The sequence below is a fragment of the Heterodontus francisci genome, chromosome 33, assembly GCF_036365525.1.
Source record: "Heterodontus francisci isolate sHetFra1 chromosome 33, sHetFra1.hap1, whole genome shotgun sequence".
NCBI lineage: Eukaryota > Metazoa > Chordata > Chondrichthyes > Heterodontiformes > Heterodontidae > Heterodontus > Heterodontus francisci.
In genome coordinates, this window is record NC_090403.1 from 53906720 (window position 1) to 53930984 (window position 24265).

General features: G+C 51.9%; 2 protein-coding genes across 3 annotated transcripts in view; both read right to left on the minus strand.

Moving 5' to 3' along the window:
• Positions 1 to 6464, minus strand: part of ube2z (ubiquitin-conjugating enzyme E2Z) — a 45468-nt gene extending 39004 nt beyond the window's left edge. Inside the window, exon 1 of the mRNA XM_068013588.1 lies at positions 6292 to 6464. Coding sequence (XP_067869689.1) covers positions 6292 to 6464 — 173 coding nt within the window. The remainder of the gene's footprint in view (positions 1 to 6291) is intronic.
• A 7538-nt stretch (positions 6465 to 14002) lies between these two features.
• On the minus strand, positions 14003 to 20117 carry atp5mc1 (ATP synthase membrane subunit c locus 1). 2 transcript variants are annotated; one of them, XM_068013590.1, is made up of 5 exons: positions 20067 to 20117; positions 19005 to 19054; positions 18413 to 18490; positions 16314 to 16504; positions 14003 to 14296 (listed from the first exon to the last, which is right to left on the minus strand). In XM_068013590.1, the coding sequence occupies exons 2-5, from the start codon at positions 19044 to 19046 to the stop codon at positions 14182 to 14184; spliced, it is 426 nt and encodes a 141-aa protein (XP_067869691.1). In that variant the 5' UTR covers positions 19047 to 19054; positions 20067 to 20117; the 3' UTR covers positions 14003 to 14181. The 2 variants fall into 2 exon arrangements, with proteins under 2 accessions (XP_067869691.1, XP_067869690.1); XM_068013589.1 differs by having other exon boundaries at positions 19995 to 20080.
• Between the last annotated feature and the right edge of the window lie 4148 nt (positions 20118 to 24265).

Here is a 24265-nt window from a genome sequence, read left to right on the forward strand (position 1 = left end):
TCTTTTTAGCTGGTTTCGTTCTTTCGTGTATGGTCGTTTATTTTCGTCTTTCTTCTCTTTGTTTGTTTTTATCTTCTTTGTCGTCTGTGTTTAGTTTTCTCTGTCTCGTTTTTGATTTTCGCTTCTCTGTTGTTAGTTGCGTCTCTTTTGTATATTCTTCGTATTTTATTTGCGTTGTATTTTTTTTCTCGTTCTGTCTTTATTTTCGCTGGCGCTGTTTTATGGATTCTCGTTTCTTGTTTATCTTTTCTTTTCGTGTTCTTCTTCTTATTTCGGTTTCTTTTCTCTTCTTCTTATTCGTTCTTGCTTTTCTGTTTTTCTTGTCTCGGTCTCTTTTCTTGCTTGTTTATCGTGTGTTTCTCGTCTCTTTGTTAATCTTTTATGTTTTCTCTTCTCTTTTTTAGTATCTTTGATTTGTCTCTTCTCTTTGTTTATCTTGTTTATTGTTCTGGTTGTCTCTTTTCTCTTTGTTAATCTTTATTTGTTCTCTTCTCTTTTTGAATCTTTTAATTTCGCTACTCTCGATGTTTTTCTCGTTTCGATGTTTTGTCTCTTCGCTCGTGTTTCTGTGTATCCACACCCCCTATCTATCACACACACCCCCCCCCCCCCGGGTCGTCGTCTGCCCCGCGCGATCACACACCTAGAGCACAACCCCCCACCCCCACACTCCACACCCCCCCCACCCCACTCCCCCCCTCACTACACACCCCCCCCACCCCCCCACACCACACCCCCACCCCCACCCCCCCCACACGCTCACCTACCCCCCCCCCCTCACCCCCCCCACACCTCTCCCCCCACCCCTCACCCCCACTCTCCACTCCCCCCCCCCCCACCCCCCCCCACTCCCACCCCCCCCCTCCCCCCCACCACCTCTCCACACCCTCCCCACCCCACCTCCACCCCCACCTCCCACCCCACCCCCTCCCCCCACCACCACACCCCACTCCCCTCCCCACCCCCCCCTCCTCACCCCCCTCCCCTCCACACCCCCCCCCCCCACACCCCCACCCCCCCCCCCCCCCCCCCCCCACACCACCCCTCTCCCCACTCCCCACCCCCCCTCCACTCCACTCCCCACCCCCCTCTCCACACCCCACCCCCCCTCTCCACACCCCACCCCCCCTCTCCTCACCCCCACTCCTCCACACCCCCCCTCTCCTCACCCCCACTCCTCCACACCCCCCCACTCTCACCCAACCCACCCTCACCTCTCCCCACCCCTCACCCCTCCTCTCCCCCACCCTCACCCCCCTCCTCTCCCCACCCCTCCTCTCTCCACTCCCCCACACCTCCCCTCCCCCACCCCCCTCCTCCCCACCTCTCCTCCACCCCCCTCCCCACTCTCCACCACCCCCCTCCACTCCTCTCCTCCACCCCCCCTCCCTCTCTCCTCCACCCCCCCTCCCCTCTCTCCTCCACCCCCCCTCCCTCTCTCCTCCACCCCCCCTCCCCCTCTCCACCACCCCCCTCCCCTCCCTCCTCCACCCCCCCTCCCCTCCCTCCTCCACCCCCCTCCCCTCCCCTCCTCCACCCCCTCCCCTCCCCTCTCTCCTCCACCCCCCTCCCCTCCTCTCCCCCACCCCCTCCCCTCCTCTCCTCTCCCCACCCCTCTCCTCTCCTCTCCCACCCCTCCTCTCTCTCCCCCACCCCTCCTCTCCTCTCCCCCACCCCTCCTCTCTTCTCCCCACCCCCCTCTCCTCTCCCCACCCCCTCCACTCCCCCACCCCTCTCCTCTCCTCTCCCCCACCCCTCTCCTCTCCTCTCCCCCACCCCTCTCCTCTCCTCTCCCCCACCCCTCTCCTCTCCTCTCCCCCACCCCTCTCCTCTCCTCTCCCCCACCCCCTCACTCCTCTCCCCCACCCCCTCCTCTCCCCCACCCCTCGCCTCTCCTCTCCCCACCCCTCTCCTCTCCTCTCCCCCACCCCTCTCCTCTCCTCTCCCCCACCCCTCTCCTCTCCTCTCCCCCACCCCTCTCCTCTCCTCTCCCCCACCCCTCTCCTCTCCTCTCCCCCCCCCTCTCCTCTCCTCTCCCCCACCCCTCTCCTCTCCTCTCCCCACCCCTCCTCCTCTCCTCCCTCTCCCCCACCCCTCTCCTCTCCTCTCCCCACCCTCTCCTCTCCCTCTCCCCCACCCCTCCTCTCCCCTCCCCCTCCCCTCCTCTCCCCACCCCCCTCCTCTCCTCTCCCCCACCCCCTCCTCTCCTCTCCCCCACCCCCCTCCTCTCCTCTCCCCACCCCCCTCCTCTCCTCTCCTCCACCCCCTCCCCTCCCTACCCCCTCTCCCTCCCCTACCCCCTCCTCTCCCCTACCCCTCTCCCCTCCTCTCCCCCACCCCCCTCCTCTCCCCCACCCCCCTCCTCTCCTCTCCTCTCCCCACCCCCCTCCTCTCCTCTCCTCTCCCCCACCCCCCTCCTCTCCTCTCCTCTCCCCCACCCCCTCCTCTCCTCTCCTCTCCCCCACCCCCCTCCTCTCCTCTCCTCTCCCCCACCCCCCTCCTCTCCTCTCCTCTCCCCCACCCCCCTCCTCTCCTCTCCCCACCCCCCTCCTCTCCTCTCCTCTCCCCCACCCCCCTCCTCTCCTCTCCTCTCCCCACCCCCCTCCTCTCCTCTCCCCCCTCTCCCTCCTCCTCCTCCCCCACCCCTCTCTCCCCTCCTCTCCCCCACCCCCTCCTCTCCTCCCCCACCCTCTCTCCCCACCCCCCTCCACTCCTCTCCCCCACCCCCCTCCTCTCACCCCCACCCTCTCCCCCTCCTCTCCCACCACCCCCACCCCCCTCCTCTCCACCACCCCCACCCCCCTCCTCACCCCCACCCCCCTCCTCTCCCCCACCCCCCTCCTCTCCCCCACCCCCACCCCCTCCTCTCCCCCACCCCCACCCCCCCTCTCACCCCCATCCCCCTCCTCACCCCCATCCCCCTCCTCAACCCCACCCCTCACCCCCATCCCCCTCCTCAACCCCACCCCTCACCCCATCCCCCTCCTCTCCCCCACCCCTCACCCCCATCCCCCTCCTCTCCCCCACCCCTCACCCCATCCCCCTCCTCTCCCCCACCCCTCACCCCCATCCCCCTCCTCTCCCCCACCCCCCCTCACCCCCATCCCCCTCCTCTCCCCACCCCCCCCTCCTCTCCCCCACCCCCCCCTCCTCTCCCCCACCCCCCCCTCCTCTCCCCACCCCCTCACCCCCATCCCCCTCCTCTCCCCCACCCCCTCACCCCCATCCCCCTCCTCTCCCCCACCCCCTCACCCCCATCCCCCTCCTCTCCCCACCCCCTCACCCCCATCCCCCTCCTCTCCCCACCCCCTCACCCCCATCCCCCTCCTCTCCCCCACCCCCTCCTCTCCCCCACCCCCCTCCTCTCCCCCTCCTCTCCCCCACCCCCCTCCTCTCCCCCTCCTCTCCACCACCCCCCTCCTCTCCCCCTCCTCTCCACCACCCCCTCACCCCCTCTCCCCCACCCCCTCCTCTCCCCTCTCCCCCACACCCTCATCCCCCTCTCCTCTCCCCCACCCCTCATCCCCCTCTCCTCTCCCCCACCCCTCATCCCCCTCTCCTCTCCCCCACCCCTCATCCCCCTCTCCTCTCCCCCACCCCTCATCCCCCTCTCCTCTCCCCCACCCCTCATCCCCCTCTCCTCTCCCCCACCCCTCACCACCCCCTCCTCTCCCCCACCCCTCACCACCCCCTCCTCTCCCCCACCCCTCACCACCCCCTCCTCTCCCCCACCCCTCACCACCCCCTCCTCTCCCCCACCCCTCACCACCCCCTCCTCTCCCCCACCCCTCACCACCCCCTCCTCTCCCCCACCCCTCATCACCCACTCCTCTCCCCCACCCCTCATCACCCACTCCTCTCCCCACCCCTCACCACCCACTCCTCTCCCCCACCCCTCACCACCCACTCCTCTCCCCCACCCCTCACCACAACCCTCTCCCCCACTCCCTCTCCCCCTACCCCATCCTCTCCCCACCCCTCACCCCCCACCCCTCACCCCCTCTCCGCCTCCCACCACACCACCACCCCCTCCTCTCCCCCACCCCTCAACCCCTCCTCTCCCCCACCCCCTCCGCTCCCCCCACCCCATCCCCCTCTCCCCCACCCCCTCCTCTCCCCCACCCCTCACCCACCCTCACCCCCCTCCCCCACCCCCGCCTCCCCCCCTCTCCTCTCCCCCACCCCTCAGCCTCCTCTCCCCCACCCCCTCCTCTCCCCCACCCCTCAGCCCCCTCTCCCCCACCCCCTCCTCTCCCCCACCCCTCATCCCCCTCTCCCCCACCCCTCATCCCCCTCTCCCCCACGCCCTCCTCTCCCCCACCCCTCATCCCCACGCCCTCCTCTCCCCCGCCCCTCATCCCCCACGCCCTCCTCTCCCCCGCCCCTCATCCCCCACCCCCTCCTCTCCCCCGCCCCTCATCCCCCACCCCCTCCTCTCCCCCGCCCCTCATCCCTCTCCTCTCCCCCGCCCTCACCACCCCCTCCTCTCCCCCGCCCCTCCTCTCCCCGCCCCTCACCACCCCCTCCTCTCCCCCGCCCCTCACCACCCCCTCCTCTCCCCCGCCCCTCACCACCCCCTCCTCTCCCCCGCCCCTCACCCTCCTCCTCTCCCCCACCCCTCACCCCCTCCTCTCCCCCACCCCTCACCCCCACCCCTCACCCCCACCCCCTCCTCTCCCCCACCCCTCACCCCCTTCTGCCCCACCCCCTCCTCTCCCCCACACCCCTTCTCCCCCACCCCCTCCTCTCCCCCACCCCCTCCTCTCCCCCACCCCTCACCCCCCTCTCCCCCACCCCTCCTCTCCCCCACCCCTCACCCCCACCTCTCCCCCACCCCTCACCCCCACCCCCTCCTCTCCCCCACCCCTCACCCCCTTCTCCCCCACCCCCTCCTCTCCCCACCCCTCACCCCCCTCTCCCCCACCCCCTCCTCTCCCCCATGCCTCACCCCCTCTCCCCCCACCCCCTCCTCTCCCCCCACCCCCTCCTCTCCCTCTCCCCACCCCCTCCTCTCCCTCTCCCCCTCTCCCCCACCCCCTCCTCCCCCTCTCCCACCCCCTCCTCTCCCTCTCCCCACCCCCTCCTCTCCCTCCTCTCCCTCTCCCCACCCCCTCCTCTCCCTCTCCCCACCCCCTCCTCTCCCTCTCCCCCAACACCTCCTCTCCCTCTCCCCCAACACCTCCTCTCCCTCTCCCCCAACACCTCCTCTCCCTCTCCCCCAACACCTCCTCTCCCTCTCCCCCACCACCTCCTCTCCCCCACCCCCACCCCCTCCTCTCCCCCACCCCCACCCCCTCCTCTCCCCGCCCCTCACCCCCTCCTCTCCCCGCCCCTCACCCCCCTCTCCTCTCCCCCGCCCCTCACCCCCCTCTCCTCTCCCCCGCCCCCTCCTCTCCCCACCCCCTCCACTCCCCACCCCACCCCTCACCCACCCCTCAGCCCCCACCCCTCACCCTCTCCCCTGCCCCCCTCACCCACCCCTCACCCTCTCCTCTCCCCCACCCCTCACCCACCCCTCACCCTCTCCTCTCCCCCACCCCTCACCCTCTCCTCTCCCCCTCCTCTCCCCCACCCCTCACCCTCTCCTCTCCCCCTCCCCTCCCCCACCCCTCACCCTCTCCTCTCCCCCTCCCCTCCCCCACCCCTCACCCTCTCCTCTCCCCCTCCTCTCCCCCACCCCTCACCCTCTCCTCCTCTCCCCCACCCCTCACCCTCTCCTCTCCCCCTCCTCTCCCCCACCCCTCACCCTCTCCTCTCCCCCTCCTCTCCCCACCCCTCACCCTCTCCTCTCCCCCACCCCTCACCCTCTCCTCTCCCCACCCCTCACCCTCTCCTCTCCCCCACCCCTCACCCTCTCCTCTCCCCCACCCCTCACCCTCTCCTCTCCCCCACCCCCCACCCCCTCCTCTCCCCCACCCCCTCCTCTCCCCCACCCCCCACCCCCTCCTCTCCCCCACCCCCCACCCCCCCCTCACCCTCTCCTCTCCCCCACCCCTCACCCTCTCCCCTCCCCCACCCTCACCCTCTCCCCCACCCCTCACCCTCTCCCCTCCCCCACCCCTCACCCTCTCCCACCCCTCACCCTTTCCCCTGCCCCCCTCTCCCTCTCCCTGCCTCTCCCCCACCCCTCACCCTCCTCTCCCCCCTCTCCACTCCACACTTCCCCCCCTCCACCTACTCATTGCCTCTCCTTCCCACCACCACCACCACCACCACCACCACCACCTTCCCCTTCCCGATTGACCCGGCTCCCGATAACTCTGATTCCTCCCCCCGGGGGAGGGGGTTTACCTTTTGATCCGGAGCAGGCAAGGCTGTGAGGGCTTCTCGCTGTCCCAGTCGGTGCTGAGAGTCGGGTCCCAGGAAGTTGCGTGCAGCTGGCTAAGGAGGCCCGTTGCTACCGAGCCGGTGCTGCCTGGTAACAGCATCGGGCTCACGCTCTCCTCCACCGGAGCTTCCGCCATATTCCTGCTCGGCCGGAACTGCGCAGACGCAGAACACAGCGCCGCCGGCCGGCAGCGCCCGGAATCACACCCCGCAAACAGCTCCGCCCGCCGTCAAGTCGGGAATCACACCCCGCAAACAGCTCCGCCCGCCGTCAGATCCGGGAATCACACCCCGCAAGCAGCGCCGCCCGCCGTCAAGTCCGGGAATCACACCCCGCAAACAGCGCCGCCCGCCGTCAGGTCCGGGAATCACACCCCGCAAACAGCGCCACCCGTCGTCAGATCCGGGATTCACACCCCCAAACAGCGCCGCCCGCCGACAGCTCCCAGGGATAGTCTGCATGGCTTTGTCAGGGGGAGATCCTGATTGAATTTTTCGAGGCGGTAACTTACCCTCATCTACACATCTAAACAGTTGATGTAGTCTACATGGACTTCAGTAAGGCTTTTGATAAGGTCCCACATGGGAGATTGGTTAAGAAAGTAAAGACAATGGGATCCAGGGTGGCGCTGTGGTCAGCACGGCAGCCTCACAGCTCCAGGGACCCGGGTTCAATTCTGGGTACTGCCTGTGCGGAGTTTGCAAGTTCTCCCTATGACCGTGTGAATTTTCGCCGGGTGCTCTGGTTTCCTCCCACCACCAAAGACTTGCAGGTGTTAGGTAAATTGACCATTGTAAATTGCCCCGAGTGTAGATAGGTGGTAGAGAATATGGGATTACTGTAGGGTTAGTATAAATGGGTGGTTCTTGGTCAACACAGACTCGGTGGGCCGAAGGGCCTGTTTCAGTGCTGTATCTCTAATTAAATAAATAAAAATGATAGAGGGTTGTTTTTGTGATTGTTGCTGGGACCCTTACTGTTTGTAGTGTACATTAATGATTTAGACGTGAATATAGGAGGTATGATCAGTAAGTTTGCAGATGACATGAAAATTGGTGGTGCCGTAAATAGTGATGACTACAGGATGATATAGATGGGCTGGTAAGATGGGCGGAGCTGTGGCAAATGGAATTTAATCCTGAGAAGTGTGAGGTGATGCACTTTGGGAGGTCTAACAAGGCAATGGAATATACAATGGATGGTAGGACCCTAGGGAGTACAGAAGGTCAGAGGAACCTTGGGGTGCTTGTCCATAGATCACTGAAGGCAACAGCACAGGTAGATAAGATGGTTAGGAAGGCATATGGGATACTTGCCTTCATTAGCCGAGCTTAGAATATAAGAGCAGGGAGGTTATGATGGAGCTGTATAAAATGCTAGTTAGGCCACAGCTGGAGTACTGTGTACAGTTCTGGTCACCACACTATAGGAAGGATGTGATTGCAATGGAGAGAGTGCAGAGGAGATTCACCAGGATGTTGCCTGGGCTGGAGCATTTCAGCTATGAAGAGAGACTGGATAGGCTGGGGTTGTTTTCCTTGGAGCGGAGAAGGCTGAGGGGGAACCTGATTGAGGTATACAAAATTATAAGGGGTATTGATAGGATAGATATGAAGAAAGTTTTCCCTTAGCAGAGAGGTCAATAACTAGGGGGCATAGATTTAAGGTAAGGGGCAGAAGGTTTAGAAAGGAGTTGAGGAGAATTTTTTCCACCCAGAGGGTGGTTGGAATCTAAACACACTGCCTGAGGAGGTGGTGGAGGCATCTCACGACATTCAAGAAGTATTTAGATGAACACTTGAAACGCCATAACATACAAGGCTATGGGCCAAGTGCAGGGAAATGGGATTAGTTAGAATGGGTGCTTGATGGTTGGCGCAGGCGCGTTGGGCCGTAGGGCCTGTTTCTGTGCTGTAAAACTCTATGACTCCCGGAATCACACCCCACAAACAGCGCCGCCCTCCAGCAGCTCCCGGAATCACACCCTGCAAACAGCGCCACCCGCTGGTTGCTCTGGGAGTCACATGTCACAAACAGCGCCACCTTCCGACAGCTCACGGTATCACACTGCCCAATTGTCGCCACAGGCACAGCGCCCTCAAATGGCGTATTCCATGATGCACCACCAAGAGGTGATTCTGTGTAAGTACAATGATGATTGCCAAGATTCATGGTAGGATGAAACGAATAGATAAATAATAGATTTCAAGAGGACACAGACAGGCTGGTTGAATGGGGGGACACATAGCAGATAAAAGTTAATGCAGAGAAGTGTGAAGTGATTCATTTTGGGAGGAAGAATGAGGAGAATTAAAGGGTACAAGTCTCAAGGGGGTGCAGGAACAGAGATATGGTGGTATATTGTACATAAATTATTGAAGATGGGAGGACAGATTGAGAAAGTGGTCAATAAGGCATATAGAACCTGGGCATTATAAATGGAGGCAAAGAGTACAAAAGCAAGGAAGCGAAAGTGAACTTTTATAAACCACTGGTTCGGCCTCGACTGGAGTATGGTGTCCAATTCTGGGCACCACACTTTCGGAAGGATGTTAAGGCATTAGAGAGGGTGCAGAAAAGATTTATGAGAATGGTTCCAGGGATGAGGGACTTTATTTATGAGGATAGATTGGAGAAGCTGGAGTTGTTTTCTTTAGAGAAGAGAAGGTAGAGAGGAGATTTGATGGAGGTGTTAAAAATCATGAGGGGTTTGGACAGAGTAACTAGAGAGAAACTGTTCCCATTGGTGGAAGGGTTGAGAACCAGAGGGCACCGATTTAAAATGATTGACAAAAGAACCAGAGGCGACACGAGGAAAAACTTTTTATGCAGCAAGTGGTTAGGATCTGGAATGCACTACCTGAGAGTGTGGTGGAGGCAGATTCAATTGTGACTTTCAAAAGGGAATTGATTAATTATCTAAAGAGGAAAGATTTGCAGGGCTATGGGGCAAAGGTAGGGGAGTGGGACTAGTTGAGATGCTCTCGCAGAGAGCCGGCACAGACATGATGGACTGAATAGCCTGCTTCTGTGCTGTAACCATTCTATGAATTAATGGTGTCAGAATTAATTCAGTTTTGCTTTTATGCAATACTTTATCACATCCTCAAACCACTTCAACTATAACGAGTCACTTTTTGCAACAGCATTGCCTCAGAAACCTAAATTAGATAAATGAATCAATCTGGTTTTAGGGAAAAATGTCCTAGTCTGGGGAAAATCAAACAAACTGGTGGCTAGGGAGTGAGCAAGGGCAGAAAAAAGGTGTCAGCTGTGACTCAGTGGGTTGCACTCTCACCTGAGTCAGAAGGTTGTGGGTTTCTGGGTTTGAGTCCCACTCCAGGGACTCAAGCACATGATCTAAGCTGACACTTCAGTATGGTAGTGAGGGCCTGCTGCAATGTTAGAGGTGCTGACTTTTGGATGAGACATTAACCTGAGGCACTACCTGCCCGCTCAAGGACTAAAAATAACATGGTATTATTCAAAGAGCAAGGGAGTTCTCCCACTGAAAAAGATTATCTGATCATTTAGCACATTGCTAATTGTGGGAGCTTGCTGTGTGCAAATTGGCTACCATTATTACCTGCAATACAACAGTGACTACACTTCCAAAGTACTTCATTGGCTGTAAAGTACTTTGGGATTCTCTGAGGTTGTGAAAGACTTTATATAAATGCAAGTCTTTCTACCTTGTTGTTGGCTTCTCCATATCTCTCATTGGTTAGGTTATTTTCCCAGTTCCAACTTCAAAACAATGAGAAACTTTACACTTATACAGAAGACAGTATTAATTTTGGCAACTTTGAGAGATCAATGAGATTGTTGGAACAGCTCAACCTTTAACTGTATAGCAGCAAATACCTCCATTCTCACTGCTGATGGCTGGGGGGAAATAACACATCTAAGCATGTTCAAAGAGCCAACACACATTGCAAAAACAGGTGTCTGGGTCTTCACTGCATGAAAATTCAAATATGCTGTCAGACAAGGTCAAGGGAGGCCCTCACAAAGCCTCAAGCCTCCCCACAATAACATAAGGTATGGGTTAACAAAAGGCCATTCAACCAATAAAAAACACCTCCACAATTTACACTTTTTTGAGGCTGGGAGCTGTACAACTTGTATTTATATAGCATCTTTTAACTTAGTAAAATGTTCTGAGGTGCTTCCTGAGAGTGTTATCAAACAAAATTGGACATAGCCACTTAAGGAGATATTTGGTCAGGTGACTAAAACTTAATCAAAGAGGTAGGTTTTAAGAAGCATCTTAAAGGTTAGAGAGATAGAGAGACAGAGAAGTTTTGGGAGGGAATTCCAGATGTTAGATCCAGACAGCTGAAGGCATGGCTGTCAATGGTGGAGTGAAGGAAATTGGGGATGTGCAAGAAGCCAGAATTGGAGGAGTGCAGAGATCTCAGCAGGCTGTATGTAGGGCTGGAGGAAATCACAAAGACAGGGAGGGGTGAGGCCACAGAGGGATTTCAAAACACCCTAGGGCTGGGTGGAATGCAGGGTGGATTATCTTGTTGAGGACACATTTATGATTGTGTTCTGTAATCATAGTTCAAATGAAAGTAAACTACACAGAAAAAATACCCACAATGTATGGACCCAATTTAGCAGTATAACTTTCACCTGAGTCACATGGTCATAGATTCAAGCCCCAGTGGTGTTAAACTCATTAGCTTGACTGACACTCCAACACAGTACTCAGGTGATGCTGCATTGCCACGAGATCAAATCATACACCATCAGGACTTGGACAAATGTCGCCATTCCTTCGCCGCTGGTCAAAATCCTTGAACTCCCTACCTTTACCACACAAGCTGCAACAGTTAAAGGCAGTGGCTCACTACCCTTTCTCAAATGGGCAATCAATGCTGGCTTGGCCAACGATGCTCACACCCCAAGAATGAATTAAATAGATTTTCAACCATGAAATAAACCTTGCTTACTTTACTACTTTTCAACCATTCGAGCCTGCTCTGCTATTCAATAGGATCATGGCTTATCTCTCAACTCCACTTTCTCACATGATCCTCATATCCCTTAATTCCCTGAGTATCCAAAAATTTATCAATCTCCACCTTGGATATACTCAACGACTGAGCATCCACAGCACTCTGGGATAGAGAATTCCAAATCATAACAAACCTTTGAGTGAATAAATTTCTCCTGTCAGTCTTAAATGGACGACCCCTGGAGACTGGTAAAATTTATTACTGACACTCACACCCAGAGAAAGATTTTTAGTAAAAAGGTGCAGGGCACTCTCTTTGTGCCCTGTCCAATATTTCACCCTCACCCAAAGAAACAGCTTTCTGGTTGCTCAGTATGTGCAAATCAACAGCCACCTTTCCCCACATAATAGTAGCTGCACTTCAATAATAATGTACCCCTCTTAAAGCACTTTGGGATATCCAGAGGACTTAAAAGAGCAATATATGAAATAAAGCTCTGTCTGCCTACAATAATTGTATTTCAAGGACCTGGACCACATCCCATTTCAATGTCAAATACTGCTAAAACTCATCATAAATCTAAGACAACTCCCACAGACCTTGCTACCACTCAGACTCCTTGGGCAAGTCAATGCTGATTTGAATTCAGTGAAATACTCAGTTTCTAAGTTTTTTTTATTCATTCATGGGATGTGGGCGTCGCTGGCTAGGCCAGCATTTATTGCCCATTGCTAATCGCCCTTGTGAAGGTGGTGGTGAGCTGCCTTCTTAAACCACTGCAGTCCATGTGAGGTAGGTACACCCACAGTAGTTAGGGAGTTTCAGGATTTTGACCCAGTGACAGTGAAGGAACGGCAATATAGTTCCAAGTCAGGATGGTGTGGGACTTGCAAGTGGCAGTGGTCCTATGCATTTGCTGCCTTTGTCCTTGTAGTTGGTAGAGGTCACGGGTTTGGAAGGTGCTGTCTAAGGAGCCTTGGTGTGTTGCTGCAGTGCATCTTGTAGATGGTACACACTGCTGCCACTGCACATCAGTGGTGGAGGGAGTAAATGTTTGTGAATGGGGTGCCAATCAAGCGGGCTGCTTTGTCCTGGATGGTGTTGAGCTTCTTGAGTGTTGTTGGAGCTGCACCCATCCAGGCAAGTGGAGTATTCCATCACACTCCTGACTTGTGCCTTGTAGATGTTGGACAGGGGAGGCAGGAGGTGAGTTACTCGCCACAGGATTCCTAGCCTCTGACCTGCTCTTGTAGCCACGGTATTTATATGGCTACTCTAGTTCAGTTTCTGGTCAATGGCAGCCCCATGGCTGTTGATAGTGGGGGATTCAGCGATGGTAATGTCATTGAATGTCAAGGAGAGATGGTTAGATTCTCTCTTGTTGGAGATGGTCATTGCCTGGCACTCACATGGCACAAATGTTACTTACCACTTATCAGCCCAAGCCTGGATATTGTCCAGGTCTTGCTACATTTCTACAGACTGCTTCAGTATCTGAGTTGGCACGAATGGTGCTGAACATTGTGCAATCATCAGCAAACATCCCCACTTCTGACCTCATAATTGAAGGAAGGTTATTGATGAAGCAGCTGAAAATGGTTGAGCCTAGGACACTACCCTGAGGAACACCTGCAGCGGAGATGATTGACCAACAACCACAACCATCTTCCTTTGCGCTAGGTACGACTCCAACCAGCAGAGAGTCATTCACAAGAGTACAGTATCCTGCAATAGAGCTTGTTACTGCCCCCACTGTACAGGATAAATGAGTATCCATTTCAGTTGAAATGATTTTCTCCACCTCCATTCTCTGCCCTTTCCATTAACTCTTAATGGGATAAAGGACACAATCTCATACTTCAGTAGTTGCTTAAGTGGTCATACAAGTCTGGATTGAGTGCCAGTCGGCAATTTGACTGCAGATCATAGCCGAATGTGATAGCCTCCTGCCCATGCCCAGTTTCCTGTACAAATCACTGGGCAGTGAGAAAAAAAAAAAAACTCACTTCCTAGGCACAATTAGTCCATAGCTGAGATAAGCAAACTCAGGTGACATCTGGGCTGGACTGGTCAGCACACTGGGTGATGGATTTATTTGTTGAGTCACGTGGACCCCAGTTTTGGGTTTGCATCACAGCACTGATGCAAGAATTGGAAAGAGTTAAGCCACATGGAATATTTGCATAGCCTTTAAGAACGGTCTTTCTGCATTGTCTGAAAGGGCAGAAACAGATTCAAGAGTAACTTTCAAAGAGAATTGATATATCGAAAAGAAAAAAATTTGCAGGGCTGTGGTACAAGATAGGGACAGTGGGACTAATTTCAAACAGATGGCACAGCCGTGATGGGTCAAATGGCCTCCTGTGGTATGCTGTGCTGCATAACCCCAAGTGAACCAGATAGCTGGGAATTAGATCACTGGATCCAGCACTGGGCAATCAAGTATTACAAGCAGTGCCACAGCTGGTTACATGCAAATTCGAAACTAACAAGCTCAAAAATAGGAGAAAGTGTAGGGATTATAAACCAGAGCAGTGGATATCAAGGGACAAAGTGAAAGAAAAATCCCAAGTTTATTAAGCCTCTTGTCCCACTTGAATCTATATTGCTGCAAACAGATTAACCCATCTCCAAATACCAACCAGCCCCCCCGAAGTGCATCACTCCTGGACTGGAAACCCAATTTCATTAATGAAACACACAGAAGATACACGTTTAACCATTTTATTCAGACAGCGACCCCTGTTGGACTAAATCAAAGAGTTCTTACACAATTGGATTGGAAAAAAATAATTCCATTTAGATACTTAGTGGTGGCAGAGAGGCCAAAGCCACACACTACAATAATTTACTCTTCCCCAGCCATCTTCTGGATTCTCCCACAGGAATTTACATGGCAAACAGGATCAGGAAGGCAACCATCAGACAGAAGAGACCCATGGCCTCAGACAGGGCAAATCCCAGGATTGCGTAGGAGAAAAGCTGCTGTTTCAGGGAAGGGTTCCTGTAGAACAGACGGGAAAAAAAAAGATTTGAAAACTAATTTCACTTTCTAGGGCTACATTAACTGCTTACAAACTGCGTGAGCACACTGGGTCTAGTGGAGGCCACTCATTACATGCTGTGTCTGTTTCATACTGTCGGAGGCAGAGCTCAGTTAGGGTGAAGCTGCTCTTATAAAGCACTTGCACCCACACTGAACAGTATGAATAACCTCGGCATCTATTAGTATGAAACTGGCTCTCCCTCTTCTCATCCACCCCAATATAGTTAGTCAATGCTGATGAATTCGGAGCTTCCCTCTGCCACTTCAAGCACCCAGCATCAGGAGTGAGCCCTCCCAGGTACAATACAATTAGCCACTCCAACTCTGCCCTAACCTCGGGTTTCATTCCCCAGCCAAGAAAGCAGGCAGCTAGCCTATGGCAGCAGTGCAACCTTCCCACTCCAGCCACCCTGAATGACAAGCTTAGGCCACTGGGAACTCAGTTGTTGCCCAAATTCCTTTCACAAGGGACCCTCACAGGTGAAAGAATTTTAATCTCAATCTGGACTAGAGTTCAGCCAAGAAGCAAAAGGTCAGCGTAACCCAGGGACCCATGAAAGACTCAGCCTGCAGGCAACAAAAACAGATGAAAGCACACAAATGCCAGGTGAAAAGTTGACTGCAATGCCCAACCTTTATATGCCAACCCCAATCATAGTAAGCTCAAACATCAAACATTCACTTCTCCCAGTCTGCAGTGTGTACCATCTACAAGAAGCACTGCAGCACCTCACCAAGGCTTCTTTGATAACTCCCAAACCCACAACCTCTGCCAACTAGGACAAGGGAACCCCACCACCTCAGTCAGATACCATCCTGACTTGCACATTTTATTTATTTCGAGATACGGCACCAAAACAGGCCCTTTGGCCCACCGAGTCTGTGCCGACCATCAACCACCCATTTATACCAACCCTACATTAATCCCATATTCCTACCACATCCCCAACTTCCCTCAATTCCCCTACCACCTACCTCTACTAGGGGCAATTTATAATGGCCAATTTACCTATCAACCTGCAAGTCTTTGGCTGTGGGAAGAAACCGGAGGACCCGGCGAAAACCCACGCAGTCACAGGGAGAACTTGCAAACTCTGCACAGGCAGTACCCAGAATTGAACCCGGGTCGCTGGAGCTGTGAGGCTGCGGTGCTAACCACTGCGCCGCCCCATATATTGTCCAATCCTTCATCGTCACTGGGTTAAAATCCTGGAACTCGCTACCCAATAGCATTGTGGGAGAGCCTTCTCCACACGACTGCAGCAGTTCAATTCAGCAGCTCACCGCCACCATAACATACTAGGGTTGGGCCTATATTCAATAACAATGAGAGGTGATCTTACTCAAACATAAAAGGTTTGAGGGGGCTTGACAGGGTAGATAGGAGGATGTTTCCCCTTGTGGGAGAACCTAGAATGAGGCGGCACAGTTGCAAATTAAGAAGTCTCCCTTTTAAGACAGAAATGAGGAGGAATTTCTTCTCTCCAATGGTTGTTAACCTTTGGAATTCTCTTCCCCAGTAAACAGAGAAGGTTGGTTCATTGAACATATTCAAAGCTGAGTTAGACAGACTTTTGATCTACATGGGAGTCAAGGGTAGGTAGAAAAGTGAAGTTAAGGCCACAATCATATCAGCATGATCTTAATAGCACAGCAGGCTCGAGGGGCCATATGGCCATCTCCTGCTCCTATTTCATATATTATTATGTCTGCTGTAGATCTTAATTTACGACCTCTGGTTATTGACCCACAGTGGGAATAGATTTTCTCTATCTAGGCCATCAAAACTTCTCATTATCCTGAAAACTTCTATTAGGTTATTTCTATTAGGAGGGAGGAGCCTTGTGTGGAGCATAAACACTAGCATAGGCCATGTGGGCCAAATGAACTGCTTCTGTGCGTAAAATTCTACATAGTTTAACAAAACCCAGATACAAAGGCAAAAACTCAACACCAGATTTACAAGGACTGTTACCTGGCATAGCCAATAATCAAGCTGCCGAATACCGTTCCGATACCAGCACCAGAGCCGGCCACTCCAACAGTAGCAGCGCCAGCACCGATGAACTTAGCAGCAGTGTCGATGTCCCTGGAGGTGACACTGGTCTGGAGGTCCCGCCGTACAGTCTGCACCAGTGCATTCCCTGGCGCAGGGAGGAGCTGTGCCTAAAACAGAGCAAGGGGCAGTTTAAAGGACTTCCAAAACATGAAACTTCTGTGCTGAGAGGCAAGGGCTTGTTCCAAAATCCCACCACTCGAAGTAAACTGCAGCCAGTGATGCACCATTGCTAGCTAAACTCAGGGACTTCACAGCTAGGCTAGGGAGAAGGGGTTTGGTGGGGGGGGGGGGGTGCAGAGTGCCAGTGCTCCTGCTGTTGAGCTTGAGCTAGTGACCTTCTGGAAAGTGCACACTGAACAAAATTGGAATTGAGACAGTTGGATTAAGTGAATGGGAAAAAGATGGATTTCCATATTCCATAAGTGTGCAGTCATCCATTTTGAACTTAAAGGATAGATCAGTATTTTTTAACCATACACATGGCGACAAGCAAGAAACATTGAGGGCGAAGCAGAATTAAGAGTCCTTGTACAGAGACCACTAAACATAGTAGTCAGGAATAAAAATCAATCAAAAAGACTAATGGAATGTTTGCATTCATAACTACATTAAAATATAAAAGGGGAAGTGGTTTTGTTACAGCTTTATAAAGTTCTGCTTTAGTTACATCTGCAGTAACATGCACAGTTCTAGGCACCATACTTTAGAAAGGATATAGCGATCTTGGAAGGAGTGCAGCACAGATTCATCAGAGGGTTAGCAGGGTTCCAATCATTAGAGATTACAACAAGCTTATAAGGAAGGTTAAGGGGTGATTTGAGTGAGGTTTTTGGGATTATGAAATGAATCAATAGGGTAGAGAGAAATTTTTTCCACTGCTGGGAGAGTTCAGGTCAAAGGGATTATACAATTAAAAAAAAATCAGAGCTAGGCCATTCAGGAGAGAAGTTAGGAAACACTTCACACAAAAGATGGCAGAAGTGTGGAACATTTTCCCACAAAAAGCATTAGACACGAGGACAGATGTCAGAGGTAGTTTCTTTACTCAGAGAGTAGTAGGGGCGTGGACCGCCCTGCCTGCAACAGTAGTAGACTCGCCAACTTTAAGGGCATTTAAGTGGTCATTGGATAGCCATATGGATGAAAATGGAATAGTGTAGGTCAGATGGTTTCACAGGTCGGCGCAACATCGAGGGCCGAAGGGCCTTTACTGCGCTGTAATGTTCTAATAAATTAATAAAATTAGAGATATATAGACTTTTTGCCAGCCAAGAGCTTTAAAAGATATGGAGCCAAGGCAGATGGATGGAGTTTGGATACAGATCAGCCATTATCACAGTGAATGGCAGAACAGGCTCGAGGGGTTGAATGGCCTCCTCCTGTTTTGATGCAAGGCAATGAGGCACCCCATAACAAAATAGTTAGATGCTCACTGTCTGGGCTCACCTGGGGAAAGTAAGAGGGCTGTGGGCACCCATGGAACTGTATTCCAATACACGACAGCTACTGGGCAACAAAAGAATGAGGGCTGGTGAGAAGTGAAAGGAACAGCAAGAGGTCAATCAGCCCCTCAAGCTTGCTCCATCATTCAATCAGATCATAGCTGATCTGTATCCTAACTCCATGTCCCTTGATACCCTTAACCAACAAAAACTCCAGTCTTCAAAATTCCTACTGACCTCATGGCAAAGCTGGAAAATGGCCCATTGGAGGTTTGGGGCAGGGCATGGGAAATAAGACACGAGCCATTCGTCATTTTTATGTTGGCACCCAGAAGTAATGTTAACACCATTGGGCCAGACTGCCCTGTCTGCTGACAAAGGTCGACTTTCCCCAATTAGCTAGAGTTTGACATGCAGGTGGTGCACTCGGCAATGGTCTTTACCCTGCCCATGATCGGATACTTGGCCAGTTCACCGAGCAGCCAGGAGGCACACAGCACTCTCTGATCCCACCATGCAATGACTTGACTGCAAGAGAGATAGCGCTGCAGGCAGTTTTAAAAAGCTTCTTACTTGTTCTTTTTGGATCTCTGGTCTGCTGAAGACTGAGGCCGACATTGGCCGAAGGAATGTCCTCGAAGTGCTGCGCACCTGGAAAGCAAATGAGAAGCGTTTCACCGAGACTGCCCAACAGCCTCATCCCCAACCCACCAGCTATGCCCCACACCATCAGCTCATGCCCCATGTCACCCCGCCCCACCCCACCCAACAGCACTTGCTCCACATCCAAAAATCCAGATTTTAGAAAGTAACTTGCAAATGTCCACTATTTTGTCACAGGACATCCATTCATCCTTTTCAAAATCCCCAATACACTATATAGGAAAGCAGTTCATTGATTGCAGTTAGACTAATGAATCTTTTAGTCTAATTAACACCTGATCAGGCATGTCAAACTCTAAGCAGTACATGTAATACATGACAGACACAGCAATTAACACAAGCTCAAGATACTTTCCCCTTAAATTATACATAAGGACAATTACAAAGTTACATACATTTATAGTCAAGGAAAGTACAAGATAACAAGCTTTCCTTAAACACAATGATTAGCCAAATCAAGTGTCAAGGGCAGAAAGTCAGAATCCTTCCTATAAACACTCACCACAGCAGGACAGGAGACAAACTTAGCACAAGCGTACATCATGATTATACCTTTTAGAAAGGAGGAAAAATATCCAGTTACAAACAGGACTACAAATCTGCACATTACCTGGTTAGAACTAGTCACTGCAAAGCTCTAATTACAAAGATTAGCTTGACACAGCTTCTGGTACAGCAGTTTGACCTACTACCTACAGTGATCCAGGAGCTTGCCAGCTTAGAGATAACAAAGCAGGAATTTTAAACCCAGAAGGGCAATGAACATCAAGCCTGTGCATCATCAGGGAGAACAACTACAGAACTTAAGTTTATTAGTGGAGCCTAAATGTTTCAGCAATTTATTACTGGGCAAATGACCCTTTCTGCAGTCTGGAGGTCAAGGCACAATACCGATGCCAATAAATGAAAGCAAAAAGTAAAACACAATCACTCTGGACTTTTAGGGCAATATCACTGTATTAAAGACACAGCAGTCAAACAGCTATAAATGGGCTTTAGAAACCCTTGTAATGTTCTACAATTTCACACAGACTCCATTGAACGAATACTAATCGACAGAGGTCAATGTTCAGAGAGTCCACCCTACAGCAGAAAAACCCACACCGAAGGTAACCGTGGATTGCAATGGAGTAAAACCCACTGCAATAAACCACAAGCAAATATTCAAAGAATCTGCAGCGCCAATTCTGGGCAAATCATTAGAGGTCAACCCAACATTTAAATGTTCCAAAAATAAACTCAATGCAAAATGAAAGCAACTGTTACGTTAACTAACATTAATACATGAGTAAAAACAACGAAAGTGAAGGCGATCAGGCGGGCGAGGCCCAGGAGGGAGCCCGGGCTGCAGGCCCATCCCCGGCCTTTTTCAAGGGTTGACCTGGCAGACTCCCAACTCGAGCTCCAGGCTTTGAGGCCTAACAGACGGCGAGCAGCCCTAGGGGTGGGTGAAGTTGCAACGACGCCGGATAGAGGAGGCCCCGGCCGTTACCCGGTGTCGGAGTCTCGCTGTCGCCGTCCCTCTCCTCAACCACGCTCCCCAATGGCGGCGCCGCTCACTCACCTTCTCCTTTAAGTCACCTCGAATCTCCCCGCTGCTCATTGGCCGCCACCACCGGAGGTCGCGCCCACCACTTCCCACTTACCCCGTGATGATTGGTCACCCTTCTCGACTGGCACCGCAATCACCCAATAGCAGTGCTAACAATGAGCATAATGGGGAAGACCAAGAGGGAACCCTGGTGCACTGGCGGCGCTTCAGCCCCCTAGTGGCCGGGAGGACTTATGTAGCTGCAGTGAGCAGCACTGTCCACTTTTCCATTCAGTATTCTGCATGCAGTGTCAAGGTGACCTCATTGCAAAGATGGAGAAATTCACCGAAGTGGAGGGAGTTGTTGTTATTTATTGATTCTACGTTTTACAATCACACACAGGGAAATATATCAGAGTAATTGGAAAGAATGACAAGACCTTGGAGAGGGTACACAGGAGGTTTACCAGGATGATATGATGTGAATTGCTTCACACAGAGGGTTGTTAAGCTCTGGAATGCACCATCCGAAAGGGTGGTGGAATCAACTTTCATAAGAGCTTGAAGATAACTAATTTAGTTATAGGGAAAATGCAGGGGCATGGGACTAAATTGGACAGTTCAGGGGTGTTTTATTATATTAAAGATGCCTTACAAATATAAGTTATTCTTCCAAAAAGCTGCTTCAGCAAACTTGAAATTATTGATTTTTAGGCCCCAGTGGGACCGGGTACAGAGGCAGGCAGGCAGGCGCTAAAAATCACGTCGCGGGCTTGTGTGTCGGTTCTCCGCCTCCATCTTGCCCCGTCCATTTTCGCGGAGGCTGGTAGCTGATCAAGCTCATTAAGGGCCACTTAAGGCCAATTGAAGGAGTAGTAGTGGTAATCTGCCCAAAGGCAGGTCCTCTGCTCATTTCTCCACGCCTCAGGGTCCTGTGTTTTCCTCTTCAGTTGCTCGTAACAGCCTCCCATTTTTTATCTTCCATGAGGAATATGACTATAGAAAAAGTACATGAGGTGGTTTCCCGTTGGCTTCCTCATGTGTGCTTTAAAGGAAACACAAGTCCTCTTTCTGAAGGATCCTCTACCTGTATGCAGCCGTTATCCCTCGAGGTTCTAACTCTCTGCCGTCACTACCAAAGATTTGCTGGTTCTGCCGTTCGCCATGGCTTGTAACCCTGAGCATAGGACTCTTACCTGTTCCTGGGGCGATTTGCAAAAGGGCAGGAACAACCACACCTTGAGGTCTCAAATGACCCTGCTACCCTGGAAAATCCCAGTCGCCCTCCAGGTTCCTGCAGGCAGTGGGGGCCAGTTCAACTACTTGGTGGCAGCCTCCTGGCGGCAGATCAGGGGCCAGCGCTCCAGGCAGCCCTAGAGGCTCTCCCTGCCTGCCTGAGTGTAGCAGCAGCCACAGGCTGTTCTGTAGATTGGTCCCCCTGCCCCCTGCCCCACAGTGGTGGGCTGCCTGCAAAAGCCATTTTTTATTTACACTTTAAAAAGGTTGAAGTGAGAATGCCTCCATTTTAAAGCACCTTCTCTCTCACTTACCTGCCATGGCAACCTGCTGCTGCTTTGAAGTTTGAGGGCCTCTGACTGGCTTTCCAGCTTCCAGAGCCGCCTGCCATCCTTAATTGGACAGTGAGCCTGCCCTCTGGCATTTAATTGGCCACCCCAGGGAAAATCACAATGAGTGACTGCTTCCTACACAGTGCAGGTTTCTGACCTCTACTTGAGCCTGATGACAGGGTTCAGAAGCCCACAGGGAAAATCCAGCCCATTATATCAGGATTGCTATTCCTGCAGCTCCCATGATGGCTTGGTTGGTTAGAGTAGTCAGTCACTCTGGATCACTCTGAGCATGTCCTCAGTTCGATCCCCGGTCTGCATTGAGTTAGTTGACTTCAGTGGGAATTGGGGTGTGGGAGGGGAAAATCAGCATGGGGGGGTGGGGTGTGGTAAGGGTGTAGCTCCTAATCACTGTCCAGTGATGCATGCATGTCAGTGTTGGGTGAGGCCAAGATTAAGCTGAGCTGTGATAGCTCCCACAGTCAAATTGCCTGTCAGCACTCAATGTCTCGGCTTAGAAGCAATGAATGGCTACTTGGGTGAGCTACCAGTGAGCTTCTAGCACCCATGGAGGTGAAAACAGCAGCAGGAAATAACCTCAGGAGAGAAAGAAATGAGTAAAGGGGAGAAAAGTGCTTAAAAAATGAACCTGTTAACATAGACAGCATCAATCAAGAATGAGAAGGATTGTCAGCATTTGATGTGTGACATGATATCCCCTGCAATCCCAAAAGTCAGGCCCACAAGCAGAATAGAAACCACCTCATAAACACCATAAGATATAAATAACAGATACATTGAATGATCTAATCTTCTTTCAGAATTTAGATGAGAGTTGTAAATCCTGCTGTCATAGTTAATGAAATCATATGATGAGATTACTGCCTTGTAATTATTGCCTTGGTAATATCTTCCCTGCTTCTTCCACGATATACAAATTGGGGCTATATGGTGTAAAAGTGCAGAAACCCAGTCTAGTATCGAAATAAGGACAGTTCTTATCGAGGGCAATCAGTGAACCTCAGCTCTTGAGTTGTCATCCTTTCAGAAAATGGAGGAACTGTAACAGGAAGAAATTATCGTCATAATTTCTGTTTCCTTGATGCCTCCCAGGGTGCTCCCTCCCTCTACCATCCTCCCTTTAAAATTGGGGTCACTGTGATAGAATGGGAGAGTTGATTGTTGTACAGTCTCTGAGAGCCGAGTCTGGAGAGTAGAGTGAAATAACAGTGAATTATAAAAGTGATTTAAATGAACTATACCATGCCATTTTTAATGTAACGCCATTTCGCACCTTCAACATTTTGGATTTCTCCCTTCAGACTTTATATGTTTTGCTTGACTCACCAGGACAAATGAAGAAACATTGAGTTACAGCCTGTATAACTACTTGTTTTCACACCAAAGATGTTCTCGAATTGCCACCTGTTTTGGGAGCTGTTGTCAGCTTTTGGTAGTTTTCTACGTTGATTTGTAAATTAAGTCCCACCTACTCCAGACACTTGAGCACATATTCCACGTTGACACTCCATTGCAGTACTGAGGGAGTGCTGCACTGTTGGAGGTGTGTCTTTCAGATAAGATGTTAAACCTGTCTGCTCCCTCAGGTTATGTTAAAAATCCTATTGTACTATTTCAAAGAAGAGCAGGCGCGTTCTCCCCGGTGTCCTGAGTCAATATTTATCCCTCAATCCACAGATTATCTGGTCATTATCACATTGCTGTTTGTGGGAGCTTGCTGTGCGCAAATTGGTTGCTGCATTTCCGACATAACAACAGTGACTGGAGTTCAAAAGTATTTTGTTGGCTGTAAAGCACTTTGGACATCCTGAAGTTATTTAAAGTGGCTATATCAATGCAAGACTTTGGCCCTTTTCCCGAGTGGGGCTAGTTGACACCAAGCTGTTTTGTGTTTAAAAAACCTGTCGCTTGCAAGAGGTCGTGAGAAATGAGCTCCACAATTTTGAGGGTGTGGGAAATGAATGAACTCTGAACAATAAGATATGCACTAAGTCTATGAAAGTACGAGAAAAAGCCTACTCTTGTTGTCTTTAGAGGCCCCAATTATCCTAACACCAGCCCCTGCTGCACTCGACTGGAAGAATTCTTAAAAGTGAAAGAAGCAACATGCATGGATAAAGGAGCTTTGATTTCCTACATTACAGGGGGAACGCTCATCCTGACCTCTGCAATGTCTCAAAATCACATCCTGTGTAGTTCCTTAACTAACCAGAAGATGCCACATGTGCTCCGTTAATATAAAAACTGCCCAGTTACAATACAGGTCAGGGAAGCTAATAAAGAAAGGTCATACCTGGTAGCAATGCTTACTAAAAAGGAATTGCACAATTAGGATATGCGCTGAAGCACTAGCAAGGCCTCAGGGCTTGTAGCTGGCATGAAATGATTCTTTCCCCTCCCAATTATATCTACTACTGCCTGCCTTGGTTAGGTCAATGTTGGTATTTCTGCAGGACATCACTGCAGGAGTTCCCTAGGGCAGAGTCACCAAATCTTTGCTGCCTACCAGTGTCCCTTGTCTGTTACCCAATCACTTCACTCCTCCTACCAGGTGGGCCATCATAGGTTATTCTACTTATAATACTGCCAAATATTAAGTAAATGAGGGGAATCTTTTTTTGATGAATCATAATGACAATCCCT